The sequence below is a fragment of the Chelonoidis abingdonii genome, chromosome 6 (genome assembly GCF_003597395.2).
Source record: "Chelonoidis abingdonii isolate Lonesome George chromosome 6, CheloAbing_2.0, whole genome shotgun sequence".
Lineage (NCBI taxonomy): Eukaryota > Metazoa > Chordata > Testudines > Testudinidae > Chelonoidis > Chelonoidis abingdonii.
The window spans coordinates 109,676,251-109,699,674 of record NC_133774.1 but is presented as its reverse complement, the minus strand read 5'-3'; the positions used below and the strand labels follow the sequence as shown (position 1 = coordinate 109,699,674).

Sequence of the window (23,424 nt, the reverse complement as noted above, 5' to 3'; positions counted from 1 at the left end):
AGTAGCAGCCATGTTAGTCTGTATCCGCAAAAAGAACAGGAGTACTTGTGGCACCTTAGAGACTAACAAATTTATTTGAGAATAAGCTTTCGTGGGCTACAGCCCACTTCATCGGATGTATAGAATGGAACATACTATATGCTCCATTCTATGCATCCGATGAAGTGGGCTGTAGCCCACAAAAACTTATGTTCAAATACATTTGTTAGTCTCTAAGATGCCACAAGTACTCCTGTTCTCTTACAGTCATTCATAAGGAATATCTCTTTACTCTTTTTCTCAGAGTTTTCTGAAAGAAATGCTGCAATATGAACCTGTGAAACTGTATACTCATTTTTTTCCCTCAGCATCAAAACCACCAAAGACTGATTTGACTTAAGGCAGAAAGTGGTCCCAATGCACATGTCATGCACAATGTATTGAATTGCTTAGAATAGAAATCTAAGTTACGTTTGGGGGGCAGCAGAGTTTCCAGTGGGATCTGTGACCTGAAACTCTAAGCTGTCTGAATTCACCTCCCAGGATGGATTGATGACATAAAGTATGATTTTGCCATTTAAATCCTTTTGGCTGAATGCTTCCTGGATAAATCCACCTGGGAAAGAGGGGAAACATTAAGATAAATCAAAATCCAGTTAAACAAGAGTTAGCAAAATCCACATGGTTTGAATTGATTATTAAAAAACTTTTTCTTTGTTAATTCTTATAATTCTGCAGCATAATACATAGATCTTCCAGAAAGCTACCCTTTCCTCTGCATAGTGCCACTGTAGTGTTTACTACCCCCTTCCCCCCCGCCCACAATTATATAGTTCCCAGGTGAGATTGCATCAAATGACCTAGGTACAGATTAGCTTCTATTGTTCACTATTTTACCTGCCATTAAGCTTATAACACATCTGTGATATATTGGGGCTTTGTCCCTTTTTACACTGATGTTTCAAGCTTCATTTGCAAAAAGCAGTTCTTGAACTGTAGCTACAAAATATGCTACCAAGGTGTTTAAGAATTCATCACTGACTTGTATTTGGGTACTGGTATTGGAACTTTCTTATCATATTCCAGTCTCCCAAAGAAGTCTAGAATCAGAATTCAGTTTGTTCTACCACAGCTAAGCGGTCCTATATTTTGATAGGGTCACAGGGTTTGAAATCTGCCCCAGTGTCTCTCAAGATGTTTTAGATCATCATATGAAGGGGTTAGAGAACATATTACCTGTTGTTACATTTTCCAGGTAGCCATAACGAGGACCTCGTAAAATCTTAAATATGACTTGGTCCTCTTCTGTATCGGGGTCATATGCCTTCAAGGACCTGGCAGTAATGTAAATCCCATAATTGCCATTTTTCAGGAGCTCCACATCTGAAGAACAATGGAGGTGAACAATTTTTGGTGCAGTTTTGTCCAAATGGTCCACCTGAATCAGGGTTAGAAATAACAAACGTACATTTGTTTCACAGAATCAGACTTTTCCCTGTGCTCAAAAAAGAAAAGTTGAGTACATAGGTACCACCTGAAATCTGACTCAAGATTCTGGTAATATCATCCGCTGACCTGGTCAATATATCCTCCCCAACCTGAGCTACCTTTGCATCTCCATCCCTCACCATATGATTTGCCTTCCTGCCATCAAACCTGTGGCTCCTGCATCCCATGATCTTCCCATGAAACTACTTTCCTCATCCCCATCCATCTTCCATGTGAATAGGAATTATGAGGCCCAGAAGCCTCTTTGCTAAATCTGTACTTTGACATTTCTTATGCTTTGCTATATAATGCTGTCTTGGCCACCTGATGCTAAAAGTGCCAGATTATATAAGAACTTAAAGCAGAGGCACCTGAGCCTAATGCTGACACTGTGAGAACCTTTAAAGGTGGGGGAAATCAGAGACCGAAGGAAAGATCACACTATGGAAAGGAGGAACTGAGTCAGGCTAATGGGAGGCAACTGATAGGGATTCAGAATTCATGGCCAGGGAAGGATGGAAATTCAGCTTGCGAGCAAAGGGAGCTAAGCATTGAGATTGGTGAGAACAGAGGACTCCCTAATGGAACAGAATTGAATGAAAGGCTCTGGTTCAGTTCTAGGGCAGGGCTGAAGTTTGAATAGATTCTTGTAAGAGCTGTAAAACATACCTTTGTCACAGAACAGTTACAGACTTCAAGTTGAGTATTTTCTCCTGGATGTGGCCCATGACAGATGCTTCAGTAGTCCTAACACCACCCCACCACATCAAGTGCAGCTTACTGTGCAATATACCTTTGGGAAAATGTGGGATTTCATCCTCACCACAGCTAGGGTTAACTTTGGGGCCTTAACATTTGAAAACTCTTATAACATTCATCTCAATTAGTGTAACAAAGATTGCATTTTTTTCCTATTCTTATGTCTAATCATTTTTTTAACTTTTGCCACAGGGTATTACTGAAGCAATGAATTCCATTGGTTAATTATCCTATTAGCCCATCCCTATCAGTTCAATTCTAAATTGCTGAGTCCCTGAAACTGAGCAGCAAGCAAGCACTAGCATTATTCCCATTGGAGCCAGTATTTTTATACCTATTAATTAACATTATTCTTTTCATCTTCTTTAAACAGGCCTGTTGGCCATACTTACCTGAATGGTGAATGCCACAGGCTCCATTTGCACCTTCCCATCTACGATGAAGCCTTCATTAGTCCTATCTGTTGCAACAAATGTAAATCTGTCAATCTGGGAAGCCCCTCCTCCGTGTCTATATGCCATGTCCATGTTGTCCACATCTTGCTGAGTGAAATTGTGCTGCAGCAGCACAGCCCCTCGGTAGCACAGATGGCCATATTGAGGGAGCTGTGCCAAGAGGAAAGTAAGGTTCTTTGAGGAAGTGTCTGCATCTGAAAGCTGCAGGACATCAGGAGAAAGGAGTGCCATAGTGCCTTCCACTAATCTTAGCCCCTTGTTCCTAGACAGTATGGGCAAAGCTTGATCCACTGTCTCCAGCATGATCTCGAACGTTCCATGTTTAGTCTTCAATCCGTTGCTGATGATAAATCTGGCAAAGAGAGGCAAGGCAGCCTTCAGCATATGTTCTTGATTCACCATCTACTGAAATGAAATGATAATACACACCTTTACTAAAGGATTTGCCTCACGGTGACTCTGAACACACATCAAAAACTGGATTTCTGACAGTATCCTGCTTTTCTTTTGAGTCAAACCCAGACCAAACGGGGGATAGTCATACAACTTAGGGTATGTCTACCCTGCAAATTTTCTGTGCATGAACTACACACAATGCTGATGAAAGGTTCTCACTTGCCAACGTTTTCATTGAGTTATTTTTCTTATTACCTAACTGCCAAAGGCTTTCCCCTCAGTTAGACAGCTTAACCCTCAAGTGGCTGGATAGCCTAGTGGTATGGCTCTTAGCCAGAGGTCCTCAGTTTAAATCCCAAAGGATGGCAATGTGCACTCAGGACTACACTATTTACCTAAGTGGAAAGATTTGCTTTGCAAAGAGCTGTTCCCTGTGGTGATATATTTCCTTTACTCCCACCACACCCCCAAAAATATACTGCACTTTGTATGCATGCGTTATCATGCTCACAAGTGTAAATTAACATGGGAAAGTACAACTGATATTTCAGACATAACTATAGGTGTATTCCCAGCTAGCCAGTTTTTCCTCTCATTACTGGACTGCCATTTTACGTAAGCCAAATGAGGAATAGTCAACATTTTGATAATTTGTTTAGCCTTGATCTGGAGATTGAGAGGCGTGTAAACTGAACTCAGAGAAGTATTAAAAGAACCAAAAGCTCAGAACTAGGATTGCTGTGGTTTACCTTGTTTAGAAGTGATCTTCATAGGTCATGGAAATGGCTTGCAGAATTATACAGGCTGTCCAACTAAAACCATTCACTGCCTATGCCAATGCCCGATGATTAGGGGCTGACCAACTTGTAAGCAGGCACTAAGCCATCAGACAGATGGGAATGAATATAGGCAGGCCAGAGACTATATAGGAGTTAGAAGTATGTTTACTGAGGGCAGAATTCCCAGCAGGAAACATAGAGGCAGCTGTCTGTACTGACCTGAAGTTACTGTGCCAAAATGGTAAAGGGGATGTACTATTGCTAATTTAGCTGGATCTGATATACCGCTGGAAGAATAATACCAAATGATAAGTACAAAACACTTTTCATGGTCGTACAAGACCATTTTTTTGCCTTATAAAGACAGAGAAAGTACAGCTGAGGGGTGCAAATTGACATAGCCACCTTTTTTGGGTCTCCCTGGAAGGTACTCTGGGAAATCTCTGAAGCCAATATTTAATAAAAAAGATTTAGGAAGAACAGTTCACGTGTATGAAAAATTAGTCTAGAATCTTCTACAGGACACTGGACAGGTTCTGTGACCATCTTAGATATATAAATAAGGCTAAAAATTACAATGCAGATGTAATTTGATCTGGCAGATAATGAAGCAGGCTGTGTCCAAGAAGTAGTTATTGCAACACTTTCCTATTTCTACACTTCAGTTTTTTGTTTATTTCAGGTTTACTGCTTCTTTGTTTTTCCCTTAGGAATGAAAAGCAGCCAACATTCTCATCGCTCTGATGAAATTTGGGGGACAACTCTCAGGTTTAGTTAGGAGGACATGTCGCATGGTTTGATTTCACCATTACCAAGGTTTTATGCTTTCTGAAGTTCCATGGCAATAGAGTTGGCTGCAGAACCTGCCATCTGTCATGGCATTTAAAAGATAAAAATGGAATCATAAATAGAGCCAGCTCATTACAAAATCCAGCCAGCGTGTCAGAATGGAGGACATTAGCATGTTCTTTTAGCATCCTGCTGCCAGCATCTGATGTCAGGTTGCTAATCATTTGAAGTCATCTGTCCAAACAAGCATTGCCAAATCTTTCTTCCAGGCCAGAAGCACCAAACAATACAGAGAAATTTATTACAGAAGAAATTACTTTAGCGGAAGGTAAAAATCTGATCATTTAACCCCCAACACTGCCCCAGCTCCTTATAATTAATGTTACCATTCCCTGTTTTTTTTTAAAAAAAAAATCTACTGCAGTATTTATATCCCTATACACAACCAAATTCTTTGCCAAATTATAACAGAAAGGAACGTAAATTATAGTGATTCAAACTGACATATATTTATTAAAAAAAAAACAACACAATCTTACTTCTATTAAACTAAACATTCTAATTTGGTTCTGCTCCACTAGTCCAGACAGAAAACTTAGAGCTTGTCTACATGCAGAGTTGCCAAAGAAGTTAACAAATGCTCAGTATTCTCTGCTATGGAAATAGGTGATCACGAAAACAGCTCTCACAGCTAGAGCTGATTGAAAATCAGAATTTCCACCTTATACGAAATTCAAACATTTCAAGATTTGATTTTGTTTCAAACTGGGACAAAAGGTCAAAATATCATTTGACTTTTCATTTGTAGAATGAAAAGTTCAGATAATTTCATTCAGAAATGTCTAAACATTTCATTTCAGCTTGGTTCAATGTTGAACTGTGTCTCCACAGAGCCACATAGTTTGGTTTGTAGTTTGGTTGCCTCATGACCTCGTTTTCTTCTTTGGGCCAGGCTTCCTGGCTGGACTACATCACCCAGGATATACTGCAATCATAAAAGTCCCACAAGGCATTATAGCAGTTTAGTCATACAAGGGAATCATGGGTGATGAAGCCCAACCTGGGAGCACCAGCCCACACAGAGAATGGGAACATGAAAGCATCTAAACTACAACTCCCATGAGGTACCATGAAAGCTCAGGCAAATTAATATAGAACTGACCCAAAACTAAATGTTTCTGTTTGGTTCAACAAACTGCAATATTTTGATTTGGGTAACCCAAAGTGAAATAATTTGATTTTCCCCAAAGGAAAATAAACAAATGTTGGCAAAATTGAAAATTTCCTGTGGAAAATGTGGATATTGCAGAAATCCCATTTTCTGTAAAAAACAAAAAAACAAATCCAAACATTTTGATGGACAATTCTCAGCCAGCTCTACTCAAAGCTTATCGATATTTCTTGAGAAACATTATCTGCATTTTAATCAGCCTAACACCCCCATCCCCAAAAGGCTGTGTGCAATAGTGAATCTCTGTCTAGTTGCACCCTTCTTTTCTATGGCCCACTGAGGTAAATTATGAACACCATCCGGAACTCTGTTCATCCAGACACTTTGCCTTCAGAGAGTACCAATCTCTGCTGGCTTGTGAGGCTGGTTCAGGACCTGAACCCAGATTCTCCAAGTGACAGTGCATTTGATTGTCACTAAACTGCCAAGCTGGCTCTGAAGGTGACAAACTTTTGTGTGCAAATTCTGTTGTATTTATTTATTTATTTCCTTGTTTTATGGAACTAGAATAGATTAATGCTCATCAGCATGTGAAAGAATCACTATAGAATACAAAAAACCTGTGGTAGAATTAATGTCACTTACTGAAGATTTAAAAAAAGTCTATTGCATTGAAATAAGAAGCAGAGCACAAAAGGGCAGGGCACAATCTTTATGTATCAGGGAATATATTACTGATGGTCACGTACGCTACTCTTCTGCTATATAACACTGTTCACAACAAGAAGGTTAAGGCAGAAGTTAGTTAAATGGTTAAACTGCATGACACAGTCACTCAGTCTGCTCCAAAGAATGGCTGGAGCAAGAGGCATGAAAGAACCATCTAAGTCTAGATCAAGAAATCTGAACCCAAATTCTCAGTGTGGACAATGATTTGGCGGGAGCACTGACTCTAGGATGAAAGAAATTGGGTGTGATGCCAGGAGATTGAGCACTTTATCTAAAAGTGATACAATTAGAGCTGCCATCCTCAAAAATAATCTAGTAATGATCTAGATCCTCATCTGTAGCTCTACTGAAATCAGTGGAGTTATGCTACCAGCTGAGGATCTGGGCAACTGAGGAATTTTATAAGAGAGGTGCACTAAGAGAATTGCATATTAGGCCAAGTGAGGCCTCCTTGTTTCTTAGGACAAGAGTACTAAGAAGGAATAAATGATGTATGCTGTTGTCGTGTAAATCAGCTAAATGTTTGATATAAGTCGTAAGAGATTTTGGGGTGGTGTACCAATAAGGAGGTGTCGGAATATAGAAAACAGACAATGGAAAATTTACATTTTGATAAGTTTGATTTTACCCACCCAGGTTATTATTACATTGGTCCATGGAAGCAAATCATCCTAATTTTGGCAAAAATTCCAGAGGGACATTACACTATATAAGGCTTCAAAGTGATGTATTAAGCAGGCACCAAGGTATTTAAATTAGTTCATGACTACTCAGAAAAAAGAACTGTGTCAGATTATGTAATTTGGCTACCTTATTAGTATATTTATTATAGCTGGTTTTGGAACCAGAGAGATAATCAAGATATGTTTTATAACTCAGGCAGAGAGATATTATGGATTGAACCACCTATCTTAAAACCATAGATAAACAGCTGATGGATAGCCCAAGCTGAAGGTTCCCATCTAGAATAAACAAAAGAATGGGGGAACCAGTGGGAAACCTTATAGAAAACATGGGTCAGCATGCAACCTTCAGAAAATATGAACCATTAGAAAACTTTAGTTGAGAGAGATAAATGTAATGAATTTCATGCTCTAAACTTTCTATTTTAGGGATTTTTATAGCACCTGCCTTCTCTGGGGCAAATCTGCTACACATAGATAGGGGACAGGATTGCAGAGGCTGGGTGGGAGGGGTGGGGGATACCCTTTGTGTAAAGCTCAGCTTCCTGGCAGTTCCCAGTTTGCCCGTGAGGGCGGTGGGGGAAAGGAGATGGGATTGCCAGAGATGGAGGCTCCACTTTAATTCAGATGCTTGTATCTTTGCCACTACGCAACTCCTACTAGCATGTGTCCTCTATAGGGGAGAGGATGTGGGATGTATGAGAGGAGATTCTTTCACCTCACACAGTTCCCCAGCAATCAAGCCAGCCATTTAGTGTAGTGCTTTGCAAAAGATTTGCCCTTTAAATAAAACTTTCACTCAACACAGTCAAAAGACTTTTCTCTTCCAAGTGAAATTGGAAGACCTGGGAATTCCATGGGTCTTAGTAAACTGTACGACGCTGAACAGCATGCATGTGCTTTCAGCTGCTGCCTACCATTAACATCTGGTCTGGCTATAGTAAGGATGGATTTCCAATCCACACTACAGCACTTTGGAAATTAGCAAAGATCTCAATACCTCAATATAAAAGGGATACGATCTGCATCACCTGCAGTCCTGGGGATTTTTGCCCTTATTAGTGGTAAGAGATTGTACTGATTCAGACGGAGTGTGGTGTGGAAAATAGAAGGAGGAATTAAATAATTAATCTATTTTTTCAGAAGGGAATATAAAGAACCTATAGACGAAAAAACACATGGTTCTGAAGGATTTCAGGTATTACAAGAAATGTGCATCCCAGCCCTGTCTCTTCTTACAGAAGAACGTAATTCCAGTGATACAATTAACAAGGAAAATTTTATAGTTTAAGGTGAAATTCCACAAGGGATGTTACTGAGGCTCACTCTCCTGACTTAGTTGTTATCAGCCATGTATATCTAAATGTTATAACAATGTTTGAACCATTATAGGCAGATTAATATAGCCCATGCTCTTATTTCATGGTTTTAAAGGATGAGTAGTGATCACATAGTTTTAGTCAAGGCTAAATCCAAGATGGAGGTAATACCCCTTGTCATATAAACATTGGCTATTTACTACCAGCACCATCACTACCACCTTTCCATAAGTTTTGTTATTAGTCAAAGTAACAAAAAAAGAAGGAATTCTTCAGAGCTTACCTGAACAGATCTCGAGGAGCAGCTTCCTTGCTACTGTGGACATAGCAGACTGCTTGACCTGCTACATCCATTTGGCTGAAACTTGTAATAGGGACTCCAGGATAGCTGGCATACTCTATCTGTCCATACTGAGGTGGCAAGGTTATCACATAGAGGAGCTCTTCTGGTTTCTCAGTTCCATCAATTGCAAGGAGAACATCAGTTGTCAAGAAACCTCTATCCCCCTTAGATACAGTAAGTGGCCTTACGAAAACAGCAATGTTCCCTGCAAGATACATTATACCCAGTTAAAAGTGTCATACTGACATCTGTATTTCTCTCTTACCTATTGTTTCTACCTAGTGTAGGTAGATGAATTCATGCTTTAAACAGTGATTGGGTAGTGTCACATTCATCAAGAATAAATCCACAATAAAGGTAACATCTTTTGCAATACAAATCCAATGATAGAAGTAAGGCCTCATAGTTATAGCATTAAATTGAGAGTCAGGAGTCCTGAACCATACCATCCTCCCAGCTTTGCTGTTCTTATTACGTGCTTTGGAGAAATTGCTTACCATTTTTCTGTGTCTTGGTTTACCCATGTACAAAGTGAGTATAATACCCACTTTACCAAGATATTGTCAGCCCAGTTTAGTCTATATTTATAAAGCACTTTGAGGTCCTGTGAGGTGAAGGATAAAATATTAACTGAGTGTACGACCTTTTGAAATCTTAGGAAGCCTTCTTCAAAAATAATTATAGAAGACCCAATCCCAGAATGAATTCCATTCAGGCAGATGCTACTGCAGGCTTAGAGCCCCACTGAAGATAATTGGACCCTGCCCATTAAAGGGTTAAGGCCTAAGAGTGGATCATAAATGGCAATAAAAAAAAATTCTGATTGTCCTGGTATAAGAATTAGTCATGGTAGAATGCAAAATTACCCAGATTTTTACCTTTTTCCATATCCTTGATAGTTATGTAGAAGTCCAGTGCTGGGGATTTGTTGTCCCCATCCCACAGATGAAATGTGAAGCTATCTTGGTTCCTGGACCCCATAGCGCCTGTATGCACATATCTCAAAAGGTTCATATCTATTTCCTCCTGGGTGCACTTCATTGCAGTTTGGAGCATCACCCAATCCCTACCTACCTAGAAAGAATAAAAATCTGTCAGCAAGCTGACAGTATTCCATAAGTTTTCCCAAGTTAATTTTGCTCAGTTAGTAGATATTGCTCAGTTATTTACACCCTTGCCAGTGATAGCCTACCTATATTCCCCTTTCACACTTTGGACCTCCCTCCTAATAGGAGGTTTCAGGGGCAGTAGCTGGCAGGAGCTTTGTAGCCAAGCAGCCAGAAGAGCTGGGGGAAAAGCAGATGCTAAGAACCTAACAGATCTCACTGCTCGGAAGTGTTTCCTCATATTCAGCCTACATTTTCCATTTCATGCCATTACTCCTAGTTCTGCTCAGGCCCAAAGCCAGGCAGGCATCAGTGAGGAGCCTATGGGGAGTTAGAGGGAGGCAGGGAGAATTAGGGAGCCATGGAGTCCTTCCCTGGAAAAATTTGAAATGTCAGGTGCAATATCCTGCTTTGCAGAAGATTTCAAGGTCTTTAACAACAAATACGCTAGAGCAACCAAATCTAAATATGTGGTATTGAGCAGGAGTTGTGTCCCAGCATAACATGCTGCTGCTGGACCAAATAATGTTAAAATACCAATAAGCACAACACACCAAAACCACAGGGTTCAGACATACTCATATATTTCTTGCTAGACACGCACACAAACCTATATAAAATATTAGAAGAAGCCAGAGTCTACCTAGCAACTTATTCCCCTCCCTGATGTATGGGGCACTAGGCTCCCATTTCCAACACCGTCATTCAGAACCAAGCCCCACTTGTTTCACAGAATCATACCACCTGGAGTACAATAGCCAATTTTCTACATAACAAATAACAAAGAAAAGGGTAGTATGTCTGCCTTGCTTTTTGTTCTGATTGCTCATCTTCGGTCAATACTTTTCTTCCCTCCTGTTTCTATTCCTATTTTTTCAGTGTCTCTTTCTCTCTCATTAACACTTATTTTATGACCTTTCCTTTCTCTATCTATTTCTTCCTCTCTCACTGATAGGTTCTCTCCTGCACCACTGGGGAGTGTCTCATCTGTGGGGTCTCCTTCCACTCTCTTCCTGGTCCCTAAAATATCTCCCATCTTCTGTCCCTGGGGTTGGTCTTTCCCCCCATTTGGTCTATCTCTTCTCTCTCCTCTTCCTCCCATTGGGTTTCTTCCCCTCTAGGATCTCCACCACCATCCCATGAAGATCCTGCCATGGTTTTAACTTCCCCTTCACCCCAGCCTAGTATCAAAACCTCTGATTTACTATTTTGCATGGTTCAGCTACACAAGTCAGTTCATCACAGCAGTATATTCCAAAACATAAAAGACATTCAGGATAAAAAGAGAATCTGCTTCTTTTTGTTCTAACAAGAGAGAGCTGTTTGCTTGCTTGCGTTTTGTTAAAGTACTTTAAGACTAACCTTGAGCTGAAGCTGCCCATTTTCTGGAATTCTTTCAAATAAATAGTAAATTCCCTCCCTGGGGGTGTCTTTATCTTCGGCTGACAGAACAGCACTAGAAATTATTCGGGTTTCACCCATGTTCACCTCTATCTCATCCTTCCTGAAAAAAAGAAAAACCTCATGCACTGATGTGAAAACAGAAAAGCAATCTTTCCAACAAGTGATACTGCTGCCAGGAAATGGATTACCCAGAAGCTGACAGGAATAACAACTGCAGAATGACTAAAGGAGAACACACATATCTGCACAACAGTAAGCAGAGAAGATTGATTTCTCATAACAACAGTGAAAAGCAATACCAATGAAACAGATCTGAAACAACTTTGGATGTAACAACAGGAATCAATTCTCTCTGCCCCCCTCCATAGTCATTATCTGGGTTGCCTTAGAGGGGTAACATGAACAAGGTGGCCATGATGCTATCACAGGACATACCAATAGGTGCGCCATTGGCCCTTTAGGGATCTTAATTCATTGGCTGTTCAGTCATTGGCTGGCTGAGCCCTGAAAGAGAGCTCACACGAGGAACAGAGGCCCATTCTGCTGGTTGCCTATGCTTCCCTCCTCAGACTTTCCATTAGCCCTCCAGGATTGAATCACTGTAAGGTTTTGCTTACAGCCTTTTGCTCATTGGTGTCTGTGGCTGCCATTGCACAAGAAAATACAGAGTCAGGTAGGATGGAAATCCCAAAATGGTTTTAAATTCCTCCAGAGACTTACTCTAGCCTAATTCTCAGTCTCTCTTTCTCTGATTCCCTCCCTTCAGCTAGTACCTGCCTCTTAGCAGCTCTCTCTTCATATAATTGTATTATTGTTATTATTTATTACTTGTATACCAGTAACATTAACTATGTACTAGGCACCAACCAGCGATAAGGTAAAACACAGCCTCTGCCCCAAAGAGAATGGGACTAAAGTGGGGAGGAAAGGTGATCCCAAATCAAAGGGTGAACAAGATTCCCCACTGGGGAGGACTAATTATAAGATCTAATCACTGCCTGTCAAGGCAGCAACATAGTTTCTGGGTTCATCTGGGCACAGAATGTGAAATAGACTTATCTGCAGTCACCTCCATACCTCACTCCAAAGAGAGAGTGGGGAATGATGTACTGAACTTTACCCAAACAAGGAAAATATCAAGGTATATTTGATCAGTAATTATGATTACATCATTTCATTTTATTAATATGTAAACTGTACCCTGCATTCTGAGCTATGGTCACTACTCTTGCTCATTGTGAGATATATAGTACACATGTAATTGTAAAATTAACTTTTGTATTCCTTATTTTTGTCTGGGTTGATGAAGATACACATTCTTAAAATCTATCCCTCTGCATTTAGCAAGGAGTTCTAGCAGTTTAAGAAATATTGTTTCCACTAACCATCAGCAGTTAAAGGATGGAACTTTTCACAGAGTGATCATAAGAACATAAGAATGGCCATACTGTGTCAGACCAAAGGTCCATCTAGCCCAGTATTCTGTCTTCTGACACTGGCCAATGTCAGGTGCCCCAGAGGGAATGAACAGACAGGTTATCATCAAATGATCCATCCCCTGTTACCCATTCCCAGCTTCTGGCAAACAGAGGCTAGGGGCACCATCCCTGCCCATCCTGGCTAATAGCCATTGATGGACCTATCCTCCATGAACTTATCTAGTTCTTTTTTGAACCCTGTTATAGTCTTGGCCTTCACAACATCCCCTGGCAAAGAGTTCCACAGGTTGACTGTGCTGTGTGAAAAAAAAAAATACTTCCTTTTGTTTGTTTTAAACCTGCTACCTTTTAAGTCATGTCAGTGGAAAGCTCCCCTCACTTTCCTAGTCAAATTAACCCAGATCATATTAGCTTTAAATGCAACTGCCGCAGTTACTTCTAAAAGATCAGGAGTCACAGTGAAACATCAGTCATGTGTGTTCCTCCATATAGCATCATCCTAAGTTTAATTAACTTGTAAATCACAGTTTTGATGAGATGGGAGGAAGTTAACTCATCCCTTGACTGGAAAATGAATGATGATTGAGAGAGAATATTTTTAAAAAATAAAATCTACTATGAATGTTCAGAGCTTACTCTGTAACTCTACAGTCTTTTAGTGGCATGGAGTGATCTCAGATGATAGGGAATGGGTTCTTTCTCAATCCCCAAATCCTAGGCTGTTTTCACAGTGTTAGCTGATATATACCATAGCAACATGTCACCAATGTCCAGGAGAAAGAGATAGATGGATAGCTAAAGTAAATCCCACTGTATGTATTGGCCAGCAGAGGGAGTACAAAAATCAGGGTTGCTTTTAAATAATATTTTAACTAAGGTCTAGCAGACAAAATTAATATGTGCCTAAATATAGATCACAATAGCCATTTATTATTAAATAAAAAACCAACATGAAAAGAAACTTTGTGATTTAGGCATTTTGTTGTCAATGGTGATCTTGATTGAGAATGCTCTTGTTAAACAGTCCTATGGTGGCACATGCAGGAACATTTCTGTTGGCGTTAGTCTATGGCTATTTATGGCAGAATAGCCCTATTAATCACTAGTTTGCTGTTTTGATCACCGCTGAACACATCCCACAATTTGGAATAGGAACATGTGGCTTACTTGCTCAGCATTGGCTTCTCGTCGTTAACTGGGATGATCTTTACCAGAATGGTTCTGAGGACTTTGTGTCTCCCATCTGACAGCTGGAGTGTAAAACCATCAGTGAGGTTTTCAGAGTCATCGTGCATGTACACCAGCCTCATTCCTGGGGAGAGGGGAAAAAAAGAGAAAAAATAAAATCTGTCTCCTTCAAAATCTCTTTCATGACATGTCCCTCTGCCTCCATCATCCTCCCCCTCTCCCCAACCCACCATGTCTTCTGGTCACAGCCAGTTTGTTTCAGCTAGCAGAGGACAAGGCATGTACGCAACAGCTGTTCATTAATCTATCAGTACACCAGCAACTCAAAGAGAGCAGCATGTCTTGTTAAAAGAATGAAACTCTTTTTCAAACTATCTGTGTTCTGAAAAGGTAAAAACTTTTCCATCCAGTCCCATCCACCCCAATTTAAAATTTCTACTTGACTGGGGGATAAAATGGTCAGAGCTCACTCCTCTGTGTCTTAACTGATCCGTAGGGAGGAAGCATCTTTAGGGAGGAAGACTAGTGTTGTGACTGAGACAGTGGATGGGGGATTCAGGAGATCTGGCTTCAGTTCCTAGCTATGACACAGACTTTCTGTGTGACATTGGGAAAGTTATTTAATCTCTCTGCACCTCATTTCCCAATCTGAAAAGGAATAACAATCTACTTCCTTTCTACTATGCTTAATCTGTCTTGTCCACTTAGCCTGTTCTGTAGGACAGGGACTGTCATGTTTGTGCAGTGCCTAGCACAATGGGGACTTGATCTCAGTTGCACCTCTAGGTGCCATCATAATGCAAATGAATGATAATCAAACCCCACATGTGAATATTTAAACTTTGGAGAAGTAATTAAAAAAAGTAAATGATCTGGGCTATTTCCTCTCTAACTAGAACAATGGAGAAATAAGCATAATGGATAGAGTAAACATATTTATGTCATTATCACTGCAATAGGTCCAACTTCCATAAAGTTTTTTTTTACATTGATGTAAAAAAATTGTTTTAAAAATAATAAAATGTCATCATATTTTCTTAGAGAAAAATGAGACCTGTCATTGTTGTCATTTTTTGTATTTCAGTCTCATTTACACATTGTCAAAAGGATTGCAAGGATTTAAATGAGCAAAATTTATCTAGTGCATTTAAAAAGCCAAACAAAACATGACTCCATAAAGTTACTTGTTAAATCCAGATTATTTTCACTTAATTGAATTAGCTGTTTTTCCCTATACCATATCCATTTCACATGGAGGTCCATGATTTAACCCATGCACAGCTGTCCATTCCTCAGTGGCTAACACTCAAGATCTGGTTGTTTAAGTCAAATGTTTGAATGAACGTACAAGGGGATCAGGCCTTGGACAATGACATTTGCTAGTCCACAACTGAACAACTGTCCCAAAGCTGGTTCCCAGATTATCCACCAGACTGGCACAGGCTAGGGTGGCCTGCAGGTGGCTAGACAAAGGAGGATAGAGAGGTCATACTGCAGTTCTTTGCAGTGAAACTTTAGTGGAAGGGTACTGAAGTGGTAAGGTCTCTAGAAAAAGAGAGGGGAGGAGTCACACAACTGACATGGGGTGACTAGGAAAGACTGAATGACTAGGAAAGACTGAGGAATGTAGAATGAGTACTTGATATTTTTGTGTCTACTTTCTGTGGAAGGAGATCAGATACAGTGGTGATGGGTGACCTTATAAAAACAGAGGGAGAATATATTTGTCCTCAGTGCTCTGAGGCCCAAATTCTGATCTGAGTTACATAAGTGTAAATCTATTGAAATCATGTTAATTACTTCATTGTTCTCCAGAATATCAGAGTAGCCAAACAGGTTTCAATTAGCTGGTCATGGTTAACAATAGAGCCCCATCTCCTACCTCTATCACGTAGAGCAATTTTCTACCCGTGACTACATAACATTCTTAAAAATGACCAGAGTAGATACTAAGTGGTATTAAAAAGTGTTAATTAAAACATACTGGCTAGCACATTTTAGACCTCTCATCTTCCAAAGCAGATGATCTCCACTAAGGGTTAGAAAACTGTACTATTGTCCTTACAGGAAACTTGAGCTGTAGGCTTCCTAGAATGAATTTCTTGAGAGATTCCCAAGGGATTAAATATGTTGAACTCAGAATATGCCTCTCAGATTTAATTTGCTATTCTTAAATTTTCCTATGAAACTATAGCTAGGCCAGGTGAATAAGTGATGAATGTTTCTTACAAAGCCACTTTGTCTGGTATGAATTCTTAAAGGAACAAAAGGACTGATGCAAAAGAAATGCTGCATTTACCATTCTTAAGAAGCTCCATGGAAAAGTCATGCACAGGACGTTCACGATTGTGGTGACTGTTAATGAATCTTTTGTAACTCATAATATCATTGCCATAAACTCCATTAATGAGGAATCCATGCTGGGGTTGCTGGACAACAGTAAACATCAAATGATCTTGAGGTATATCCAGATCAATCACGTTGATTACAGAGGGATCCAGTTCTTTCATTTGGCCCTCCTGCACCTGAGCAGCAAAACAAAACAAAGCAACAATTACCATGATTTTTCTGTAGAAAGAGTAGTTTCTTTCTTTCTTTCTTTCTTTCAGAAATGGAATCCTTTTCCCTCACAGAGAGCAGCTAGGTCCCTCCCACAATTCATCAGAGGTGCCTCTGAAACCAAAAGGGAAAAACAACCCTCCACCTCCTTAGCAAAGGTTCTTTTATTGTTTAAAAGTCTGATTCTTTCAGCTCTTACTTACTTACCAGCATAGCGCTTACTACTTTGGCAGCCTTACTGAAGTCAATGGGACTATTCACAGTAGTAAATGTTGTTATGCTCACAGTAAGTATTTGCAGGAACTGCCCCTTATAGATCAACAGAACACAAGAAACCAGCTCCCTGATTCTCTTCTCTCTCCTGGGGTCAAGCTGAGAATCTGGCCAGTAATGAATAAGAAGACGCCCTTTTTACATGGTCATGCTCCTACATACATTAAAAGGCGGCTACATGGCAGATCCACACAGTTTGAAAAAAATTAATATTGTAAAACATTGCATATATACACAATTGCACATCAATTCTTTGGGATTGATGACAGGTGAAATACTGACTCTATTGAAGTCAATGGCAACGGGGGCTGGGATTTCATCCTATGTATCCCCCCTCTTTTTTTTTTTTTGTCAACAGGAAAGTTTTTTTTTTACCATGACAATTTCTTGTACCAGAGTATTGTAAAGGAAACTGAGAATCATAAAAATCATCAGTGAAGTGACTTTTAGCTCTGGGCATTTTGGGGGTCATGAAAAATATTGGAGCTACATCTGTGTGTGTATATACAAAAACATGTACATATAAGAGGTTAGATAAATATACATAGACATTACAATAAATCAAGTCTGCTCACGTAAGTAGTTAAAACACTACTAAAGTTGGTAATTGGTGAAATTCACTCTTGCGCAGAGCACCAGCACAAGGCCCGTGCAACATTAACACCTTATTTTAAGGGCTGATATGAGGCTTATATGTTGAATAGGCCTTGTGTTTCGCTGCACAGGGCTGAATTCCACTCAGCAGACTAAAAGAAGGGGATAGGTTTCAGAAAGATGCTAATATGTATATTAAAAAGGAGCCACTGGCTATATATTTTCTGGCATAGAAAGTCCTTAGATATCTAGTATTTTGTATCTTTCCTTACAGTTATGTTCCTTGCTATGAATTCTGGGACTTCATCATTTGTTGGGTTGATCAGGACATAAAATGGAGTCTCCACTGAATGATGCTTTCCATCAGTGACATAAATCATAAACTGGTCTGAAGTTGGTTCTGTCCTCACATGCCTGGACTGCACATAATTTATATGCAAGGCTTTCAGGTATTTCAGCTGAAATGAAGCTTGAGAATTCAAAGAGATGACAAATTAATATATTTATTCTGATTCCCTTTTAACAAACACTGTAACTCATTAAACACTTGTAAATTTATGCTCATTCCAGGTACAAATAATTTGGGTTTTACATATCTTTAAGCATTCTTAATGCTGAGGAAGCAAGGGAATATGGGTCCTAAATAAAACACACCAAGTTTGTGTCTACACTATAGAGATTATATTGGCATAATTACATTTGTGTAGCTACACTGGCATAATTCCATAATGTAGACACAGGAAGGATTTTTTCTATCAGTATGGGAACACCAGTTCCCCAAATAAAGTTAGGTATATGTTGATGGAAGCATTCTTCTGTTGACATAGCTGTGTTTACACTGGGGGGTTAGGTCAGCATATTTATGTCAGACAAGAGTGGGGTTTTTTCCACACCCTTGACCGACGTAGCTATGTTGACCTAACTTTTAAATGTAGACCAAGCCTAAAGAGCACATCTTCCATCCTGGAGAAATGTTAATTCTCCGATCTCAAGGTAAAGTTACACCAGGAATAAATTTGACCTGTCATGTTCAATTTCTTTCCAATCCAGCATAGGTCAGGAGGCTTAGAGCAAAAAGAAATTCAGACTTTTCCCAACAGAGGTAATCTCACATCACTGTGAACAGTGTCTTGCTGCTTCTTACACTGCAGTTGTAGATGTAAGCCAAGAGTGGCCCTCCCAAACCAATCAAATCTGTTTATGATCAGTCCAGTGTGGGAAGTGGCTCAGGTAAATTGGACAAGGCAGGAACAGATCTACATCACAGTTTCTTAACTCTTGTGTAGATTTCTTTTTCATTTAGAGCCAAAGTCTGTCTGGTCTTTATATGAGAGTATAGTGGAGTGACAGAAATAAAAAGCCTCTCCTCCCACTCTTTGTGCAGCATGTATAAGAGGTGAGCTGATACTCAAGGTAGCACAGAGACTGTTGCTTCTTTATTTGTCTAGGATACATTAGTGCCCAAAGGGAATATGGGGAGGGGGAAGGGAGAAGGAAGAACCATGACTGCTTTCCTGCCAATCACAAGCCAGCTCTGCTAGCTAGCCACACAAGGTATGTCTACATAGCCCATGAAAATGGGCATCCCAGCTTGGATCTCTGCCTTTCCAGACTTCTGTACCCCTTTCAGGAGTATGATTTGCCTTGCGTACCCCCAAGCTTCTCCTCACTTGAAAATTACTTGCTTACAAAATCACACATAAAAATACAAGTGTCACTATACACTATTACTGAAAAATTGCTTACTTTCTCATTTTAACCATATTATAAATCAATTAGAATATAAATATTTTACTTACATTTCACTGTAGAGTATACTGAGCAGTATAAACAAGTCATTCTCTGTATGAAATTTTAGTTTGTACTGACTGCACTGGCCTGTTGTAAAATTAGGTAAACATCTCGATGAGTTGATGAACCCCCTGGAAACCCCCACAGGTACCCACACCCCTGGTTGAGAACCACTGATCTAGACAACGCTTTGAAGTTGTGGCTTGGACTGGAGGTTGGGCTCTGAAGCCTCCCTCCCTCCACAGGCTTCAGCAACCAAGCTGCAACTTCAAGGTTCTGTCTATACAGCTATTTTTAGAGCACTAGCGTGAGCCGCATTACCCCAAGTCTGTTGGCCCAAACTGGGAGGTTTGGTGTTGCAGGCTGTATAGACACACCCATGGGGCACATATATTGCATCCTGTGAAACGATGTAGCAGGGCACATGCTTCACCCCTCCCGCCCCCCATACACTGGGGAGCTTTAAGAAGCACTCTATCTTCCCGAGACCAAATGCCTCACATGATACTCCTTCTGGGATACTGCAGCTCTACACCACCCCTCACTGTGGAAGACGTGTGGTTTGCACAATCTAGCCCTAAACGAGTAAATGCAAGTAAGTAGATAGAAAAAGATTTGCCTAAATAGGGACTTTGGTGAGATTTTCTGAAGTACCTAAATGACTGAGGAGCACAAAAAACACTGGAAGTCATTGGGACTTGTGCCACTCAGTCACTTAGAGCCTTGTGAAAATCCTACCTATCTACATTTTCAAGACTGACTAGTGATTTGGGGGTGCCCAACCTGAAACACCAGTAAGAGCCCTGACTTTCAAGAAAGTGCACCACACTCGTGCTCTGAAAATTAGGCTCCTTTAAAGTGTCTGAAGATGGACACCCAAAAAAAAAAAAAGAAAAAGAAAATTGAGGCAACCAAAATCACTAGTCATTTTTTAAAATGTAGGCTTAGAGCCTATCTAGAGGCAGCTATTTTTAAAAATCTTGCCTATAGTACTTTACTAATGAAAAACAGAAGTGTGTGTGTGGAAGGAGGGAGTGCAGAAGAAATGTGAAGTGGCAGAGTAGAGAAAATAGGTTAATATATTGTCATTTCTAACACAGTCTGCAGCTCAAATGTGTAAATCCAAATATGATTAATTTATCTGAGTGCTGATTCTTTATGTTCACATGGTTACATTCTCTCTGAATCCCGCCCCCCACAGTCTCAGTGCTCTTTATTTATAAACACCTGCCTTCCCAATAAAGACTAAATTAAAGCATGCACCTGCCGTGACTACACATCAGCCTACTGCCTGGCAGTCCATTAGCCAAGCATGTAACATGTACCATATTGGTGTTGTTGCCTTTATGTCTACACATACCTATACTTATACCAGTGTTGCTCTTCTCAAACCCAGGGGAAGGTAGTGTATTTTCAATGTAACCAAACTGGGGAGGAGAAACCAAAACAAACTCTAAGTCATCTGCTGCGGTGTCGGGGTCAGTAGCAAACAAATTGTTAGCGGTAATGACAGCTGAGAAACCCTCATCCACAACAAACATGGCACCTAGAGACAAACGATATGATGATGAGTATTATTTAACTCAACTTACTGGGGTATTTCACCAAAGAAATTGGCACAATAGCTGATGGGAAACTGCACTACAAACAGGCTGGTACAAATGTTTTCTAATCATGGTATCAACTCTACTTTCTCATCATGTAAGCAGCTGGATGGGGGGCAGGGGGAGGAAATCAAAAAACAATTTTACTGATAAGCCATTAAGTATGGTTTATGTGCTGCTCAAGATCAGTTGTTACCTCTGTTTGTCAGAGCATTAATTGCCTGAGAGCTGTTACGAATTGCTCATAATGAACAATTTTTCATGCATTGGTGTTTAATTTCCCTGCTGGGACAATACTTCATTTCCAGAACATTGCTTGGGTGATAGGCTGCAAATTACAAAGCTACCCATACATATGTTTAAAGTTCTTTTGCAATACAGAACATATACACGATGCCTACAGTAAATGACATTATGAAATGACATTATAAAAGAAAAGATATGTCCATAGAAAGTGTATTTTTATGACAGGTACTATGGGCTTGATCCAAAGCCCATCAAGGTCAACGGTATCTGTTGACAGATTAAATTTAGGCTATCAACTACAAGATGACTTATTTTCTTTACTATTTGTTTTTTTGATCCTTGCAAGAACAATTGAAAATCTGGCTTCACATGTATTAAATGAATTACGTGTACAATGCAACTTATCTTTGTCTTCATTAATTAACAGCATAAACTGGAAGTACTATAAATATTACCCCCTCCCTTCATATGGAAAAGGCCAGTTTGTAAAGTGCATGCTAAGAAGTAATAGGTAAAGTAGAGAGATATTTATGGATATATTTTTGTTTTGCACAACCCTGCATTATCTAATCTGGATCCAAGTTCAGTTCTGAATTCTTGTGAAGTTCAGAGATGTTTGGGTCTGGGTTTTTGGTTCAGGACTATTTCTATTATTCTATCTATTTATTACAGAGAAGCCTATGGAGTACATTTTCAAAGGACTGAGGTTCAGCCTAATTTTCTGCAGGCACTTGCAAGAATGAAAAGTGGGGGCAGATCTGAGTACTTGAATCTTTAACTACCTGATCTACACATTGAGTCAAACAGCTAGGGGCAGTTACTCAGATTTGCACTTGAAATTGAATTCTAGGTGCAAACTGTGCTTGCAGAAAAAGATGCCTGTATGGAAAAATTGGCTGATATGATCTAAAAGTTTTGCATGTTTATCTTCCTGTCTGGTCAGTTTTTGGTGCTAGAAATATTGAGAATCTAGCCTCCAGCCAACACCAAGTTATTCAGGATAAAAGATAATAGATTAGAAATAAAGAGGAAGATTTTCACCAATTGCAATGGATGGTGGCTGGTTGTCCACTGGAAATACACTGATGTTAAGGTCATATACTGGAAAGGAATCATGAAGTGGTGGTACTGGAGGAGGAAGAAGTCCATCATAACAGCAGTCATTCACATCCATGCCAGCTTCACCATCAGAGATAACCAAGGTTAGGGTGTCAAAACAAGGTGTCAGGCCAATCTCCCCACCTGGAAAAACACGCAATGGATGATGTTCTACAATAAGAAACCAAAACTCAATGAAGCAGTGAATTATATCAATTATGGACCATCCACAATATTCTCAGGGTAAATTGTGAGATAAAGAGGCTAAAAAACAACAAAATGAAAATGAAAGAGCTGAAACTGCTTGATTCTGTGTTTTTGAAAGATATAACCAAAGTCTGTATAAGCCCTTCTCTGCTGGAAGAACAAGTTGAAGAAATGGTATCTTAATCAATGCTATTTACTATAAATAATCTACTTTGTACCTTTTGCTGCCAGGGGTCTGTTTCATACATGACCAATTAATGCTCAAAACCCCCTTGGTCAAGGAAGGGAGTTACTTGTCGCAAATCCCCTGTGTATCAATGGAGAACAGGCCCATAATTCCTAAAACACTGACAATCTTCCTATGGAGGATGGAAATGTATCCATGTCCTGGACAGAACTGACAGAAGGACATATGAAGATACAACAACATCATGCCAGGAAGTTTTTATAGACTTGGAAATATTCAGATCCATGTGTGCTGCATATCCCCCCAAAAATTGACACTTCCATACATGGTGGTTTATTGCTAAATGGACAACTAAATTCTATAATAATAAATGCTATTATGCCACCTCCAAAGTAACCTCAATTTTGCCCAAATAACCTCTCGGGGTATAGAGTCATTTAATTCCTCTATGATGTTAACAAATAAGTATATCAAGAATGACCATATTCAACTTCTTCCCTGCATGCTCAAATTACAGCTGCTCCTCTAACAATAGATAGAAATCACAGTGAAAAGGTCAAGACTATTCTCAATTCTAGCACAAAATTATGAGCTAAGCATGCACAGAACTGGAGATTCTGAAACAAGAGTTGGAACAATAGTGTTCACACACGTATAGAAGGAAAACACTTAATATCCAGGGAAAATCCTTGAAGAGTATTCTAACGGCCAAACTCTCAGGGAGCTGTAACTGGCCTTGATTTGCACGTGCAATCACCGGTGCTCTTTTGGCATGCAAATACCTGGAGCACAAAATGTAGTTGAATCCAAACCATCTATGACGTTTCTAGAAAAGATG

General features: G+C 39.8%; 1 protein-coding gene across 4 annotated transcripts in view; it reads right to left on the bottom strand.

The window, feature by feature from the left end:
• Window positions 1-23,424, bottom strand: part of FREM1 (FRAS1 related extracellular matrix 1) — a 117,010-nt gene that overhangs the window by 30,812 nt on the left and 62,774 nt on the right. The window contains exons 17-27 of one of the 4 annotated variants that reach the window (XM_032776043.2): window positions 22,136-22,336; window positions 20,605-20,790; window positions 17,726-17,922; window positions 16,327-16,552; window positions 14,007-14,151; window positions 11,359-11,500; window positions 9,769-9,964; window positions 8,831-9,095; window positions 2,619-3,033; window positions 1,216-1,417; window positions 451-595 (exon numbers count right to left, since the gene is read on the bottom strand). In XM_032776043.2, coding sequence (XP_032631934.1) covers window positions 451-595; window positions 1,216-1,417; window positions 2,619-3,033; window positions 8,831-9,095; window positions 9,769-9,964; window positions 11,359-11,500; window positions 14,007-14,151; window positions 16,327-16,552; window positions 17,726-17,922; window positions 20,605-20,790; window positions 22,136-22,336 — 2,320 coding nt within the window. Of the gene's footprint in view, window positions 1-450; window positions 596-1,215; window positions 1,418-2,618; window positions 3,087-8,830; window positions 9,096-9,768; window positions 9,965-11,358; window positions 11,501-14,006; window positions 14,152-15,666; window positions 15,726-16,326; window positions 16,553-17,725; window positions 17,923-20,604; window positions 20,791-22,135; window positions 22,337-23,424 lie in introns of those variants that run through there. The other 3 variants (XM_032776051.2, XM_032776070.1, XM_032776079.2) reach the window with 3 other exon arrangements.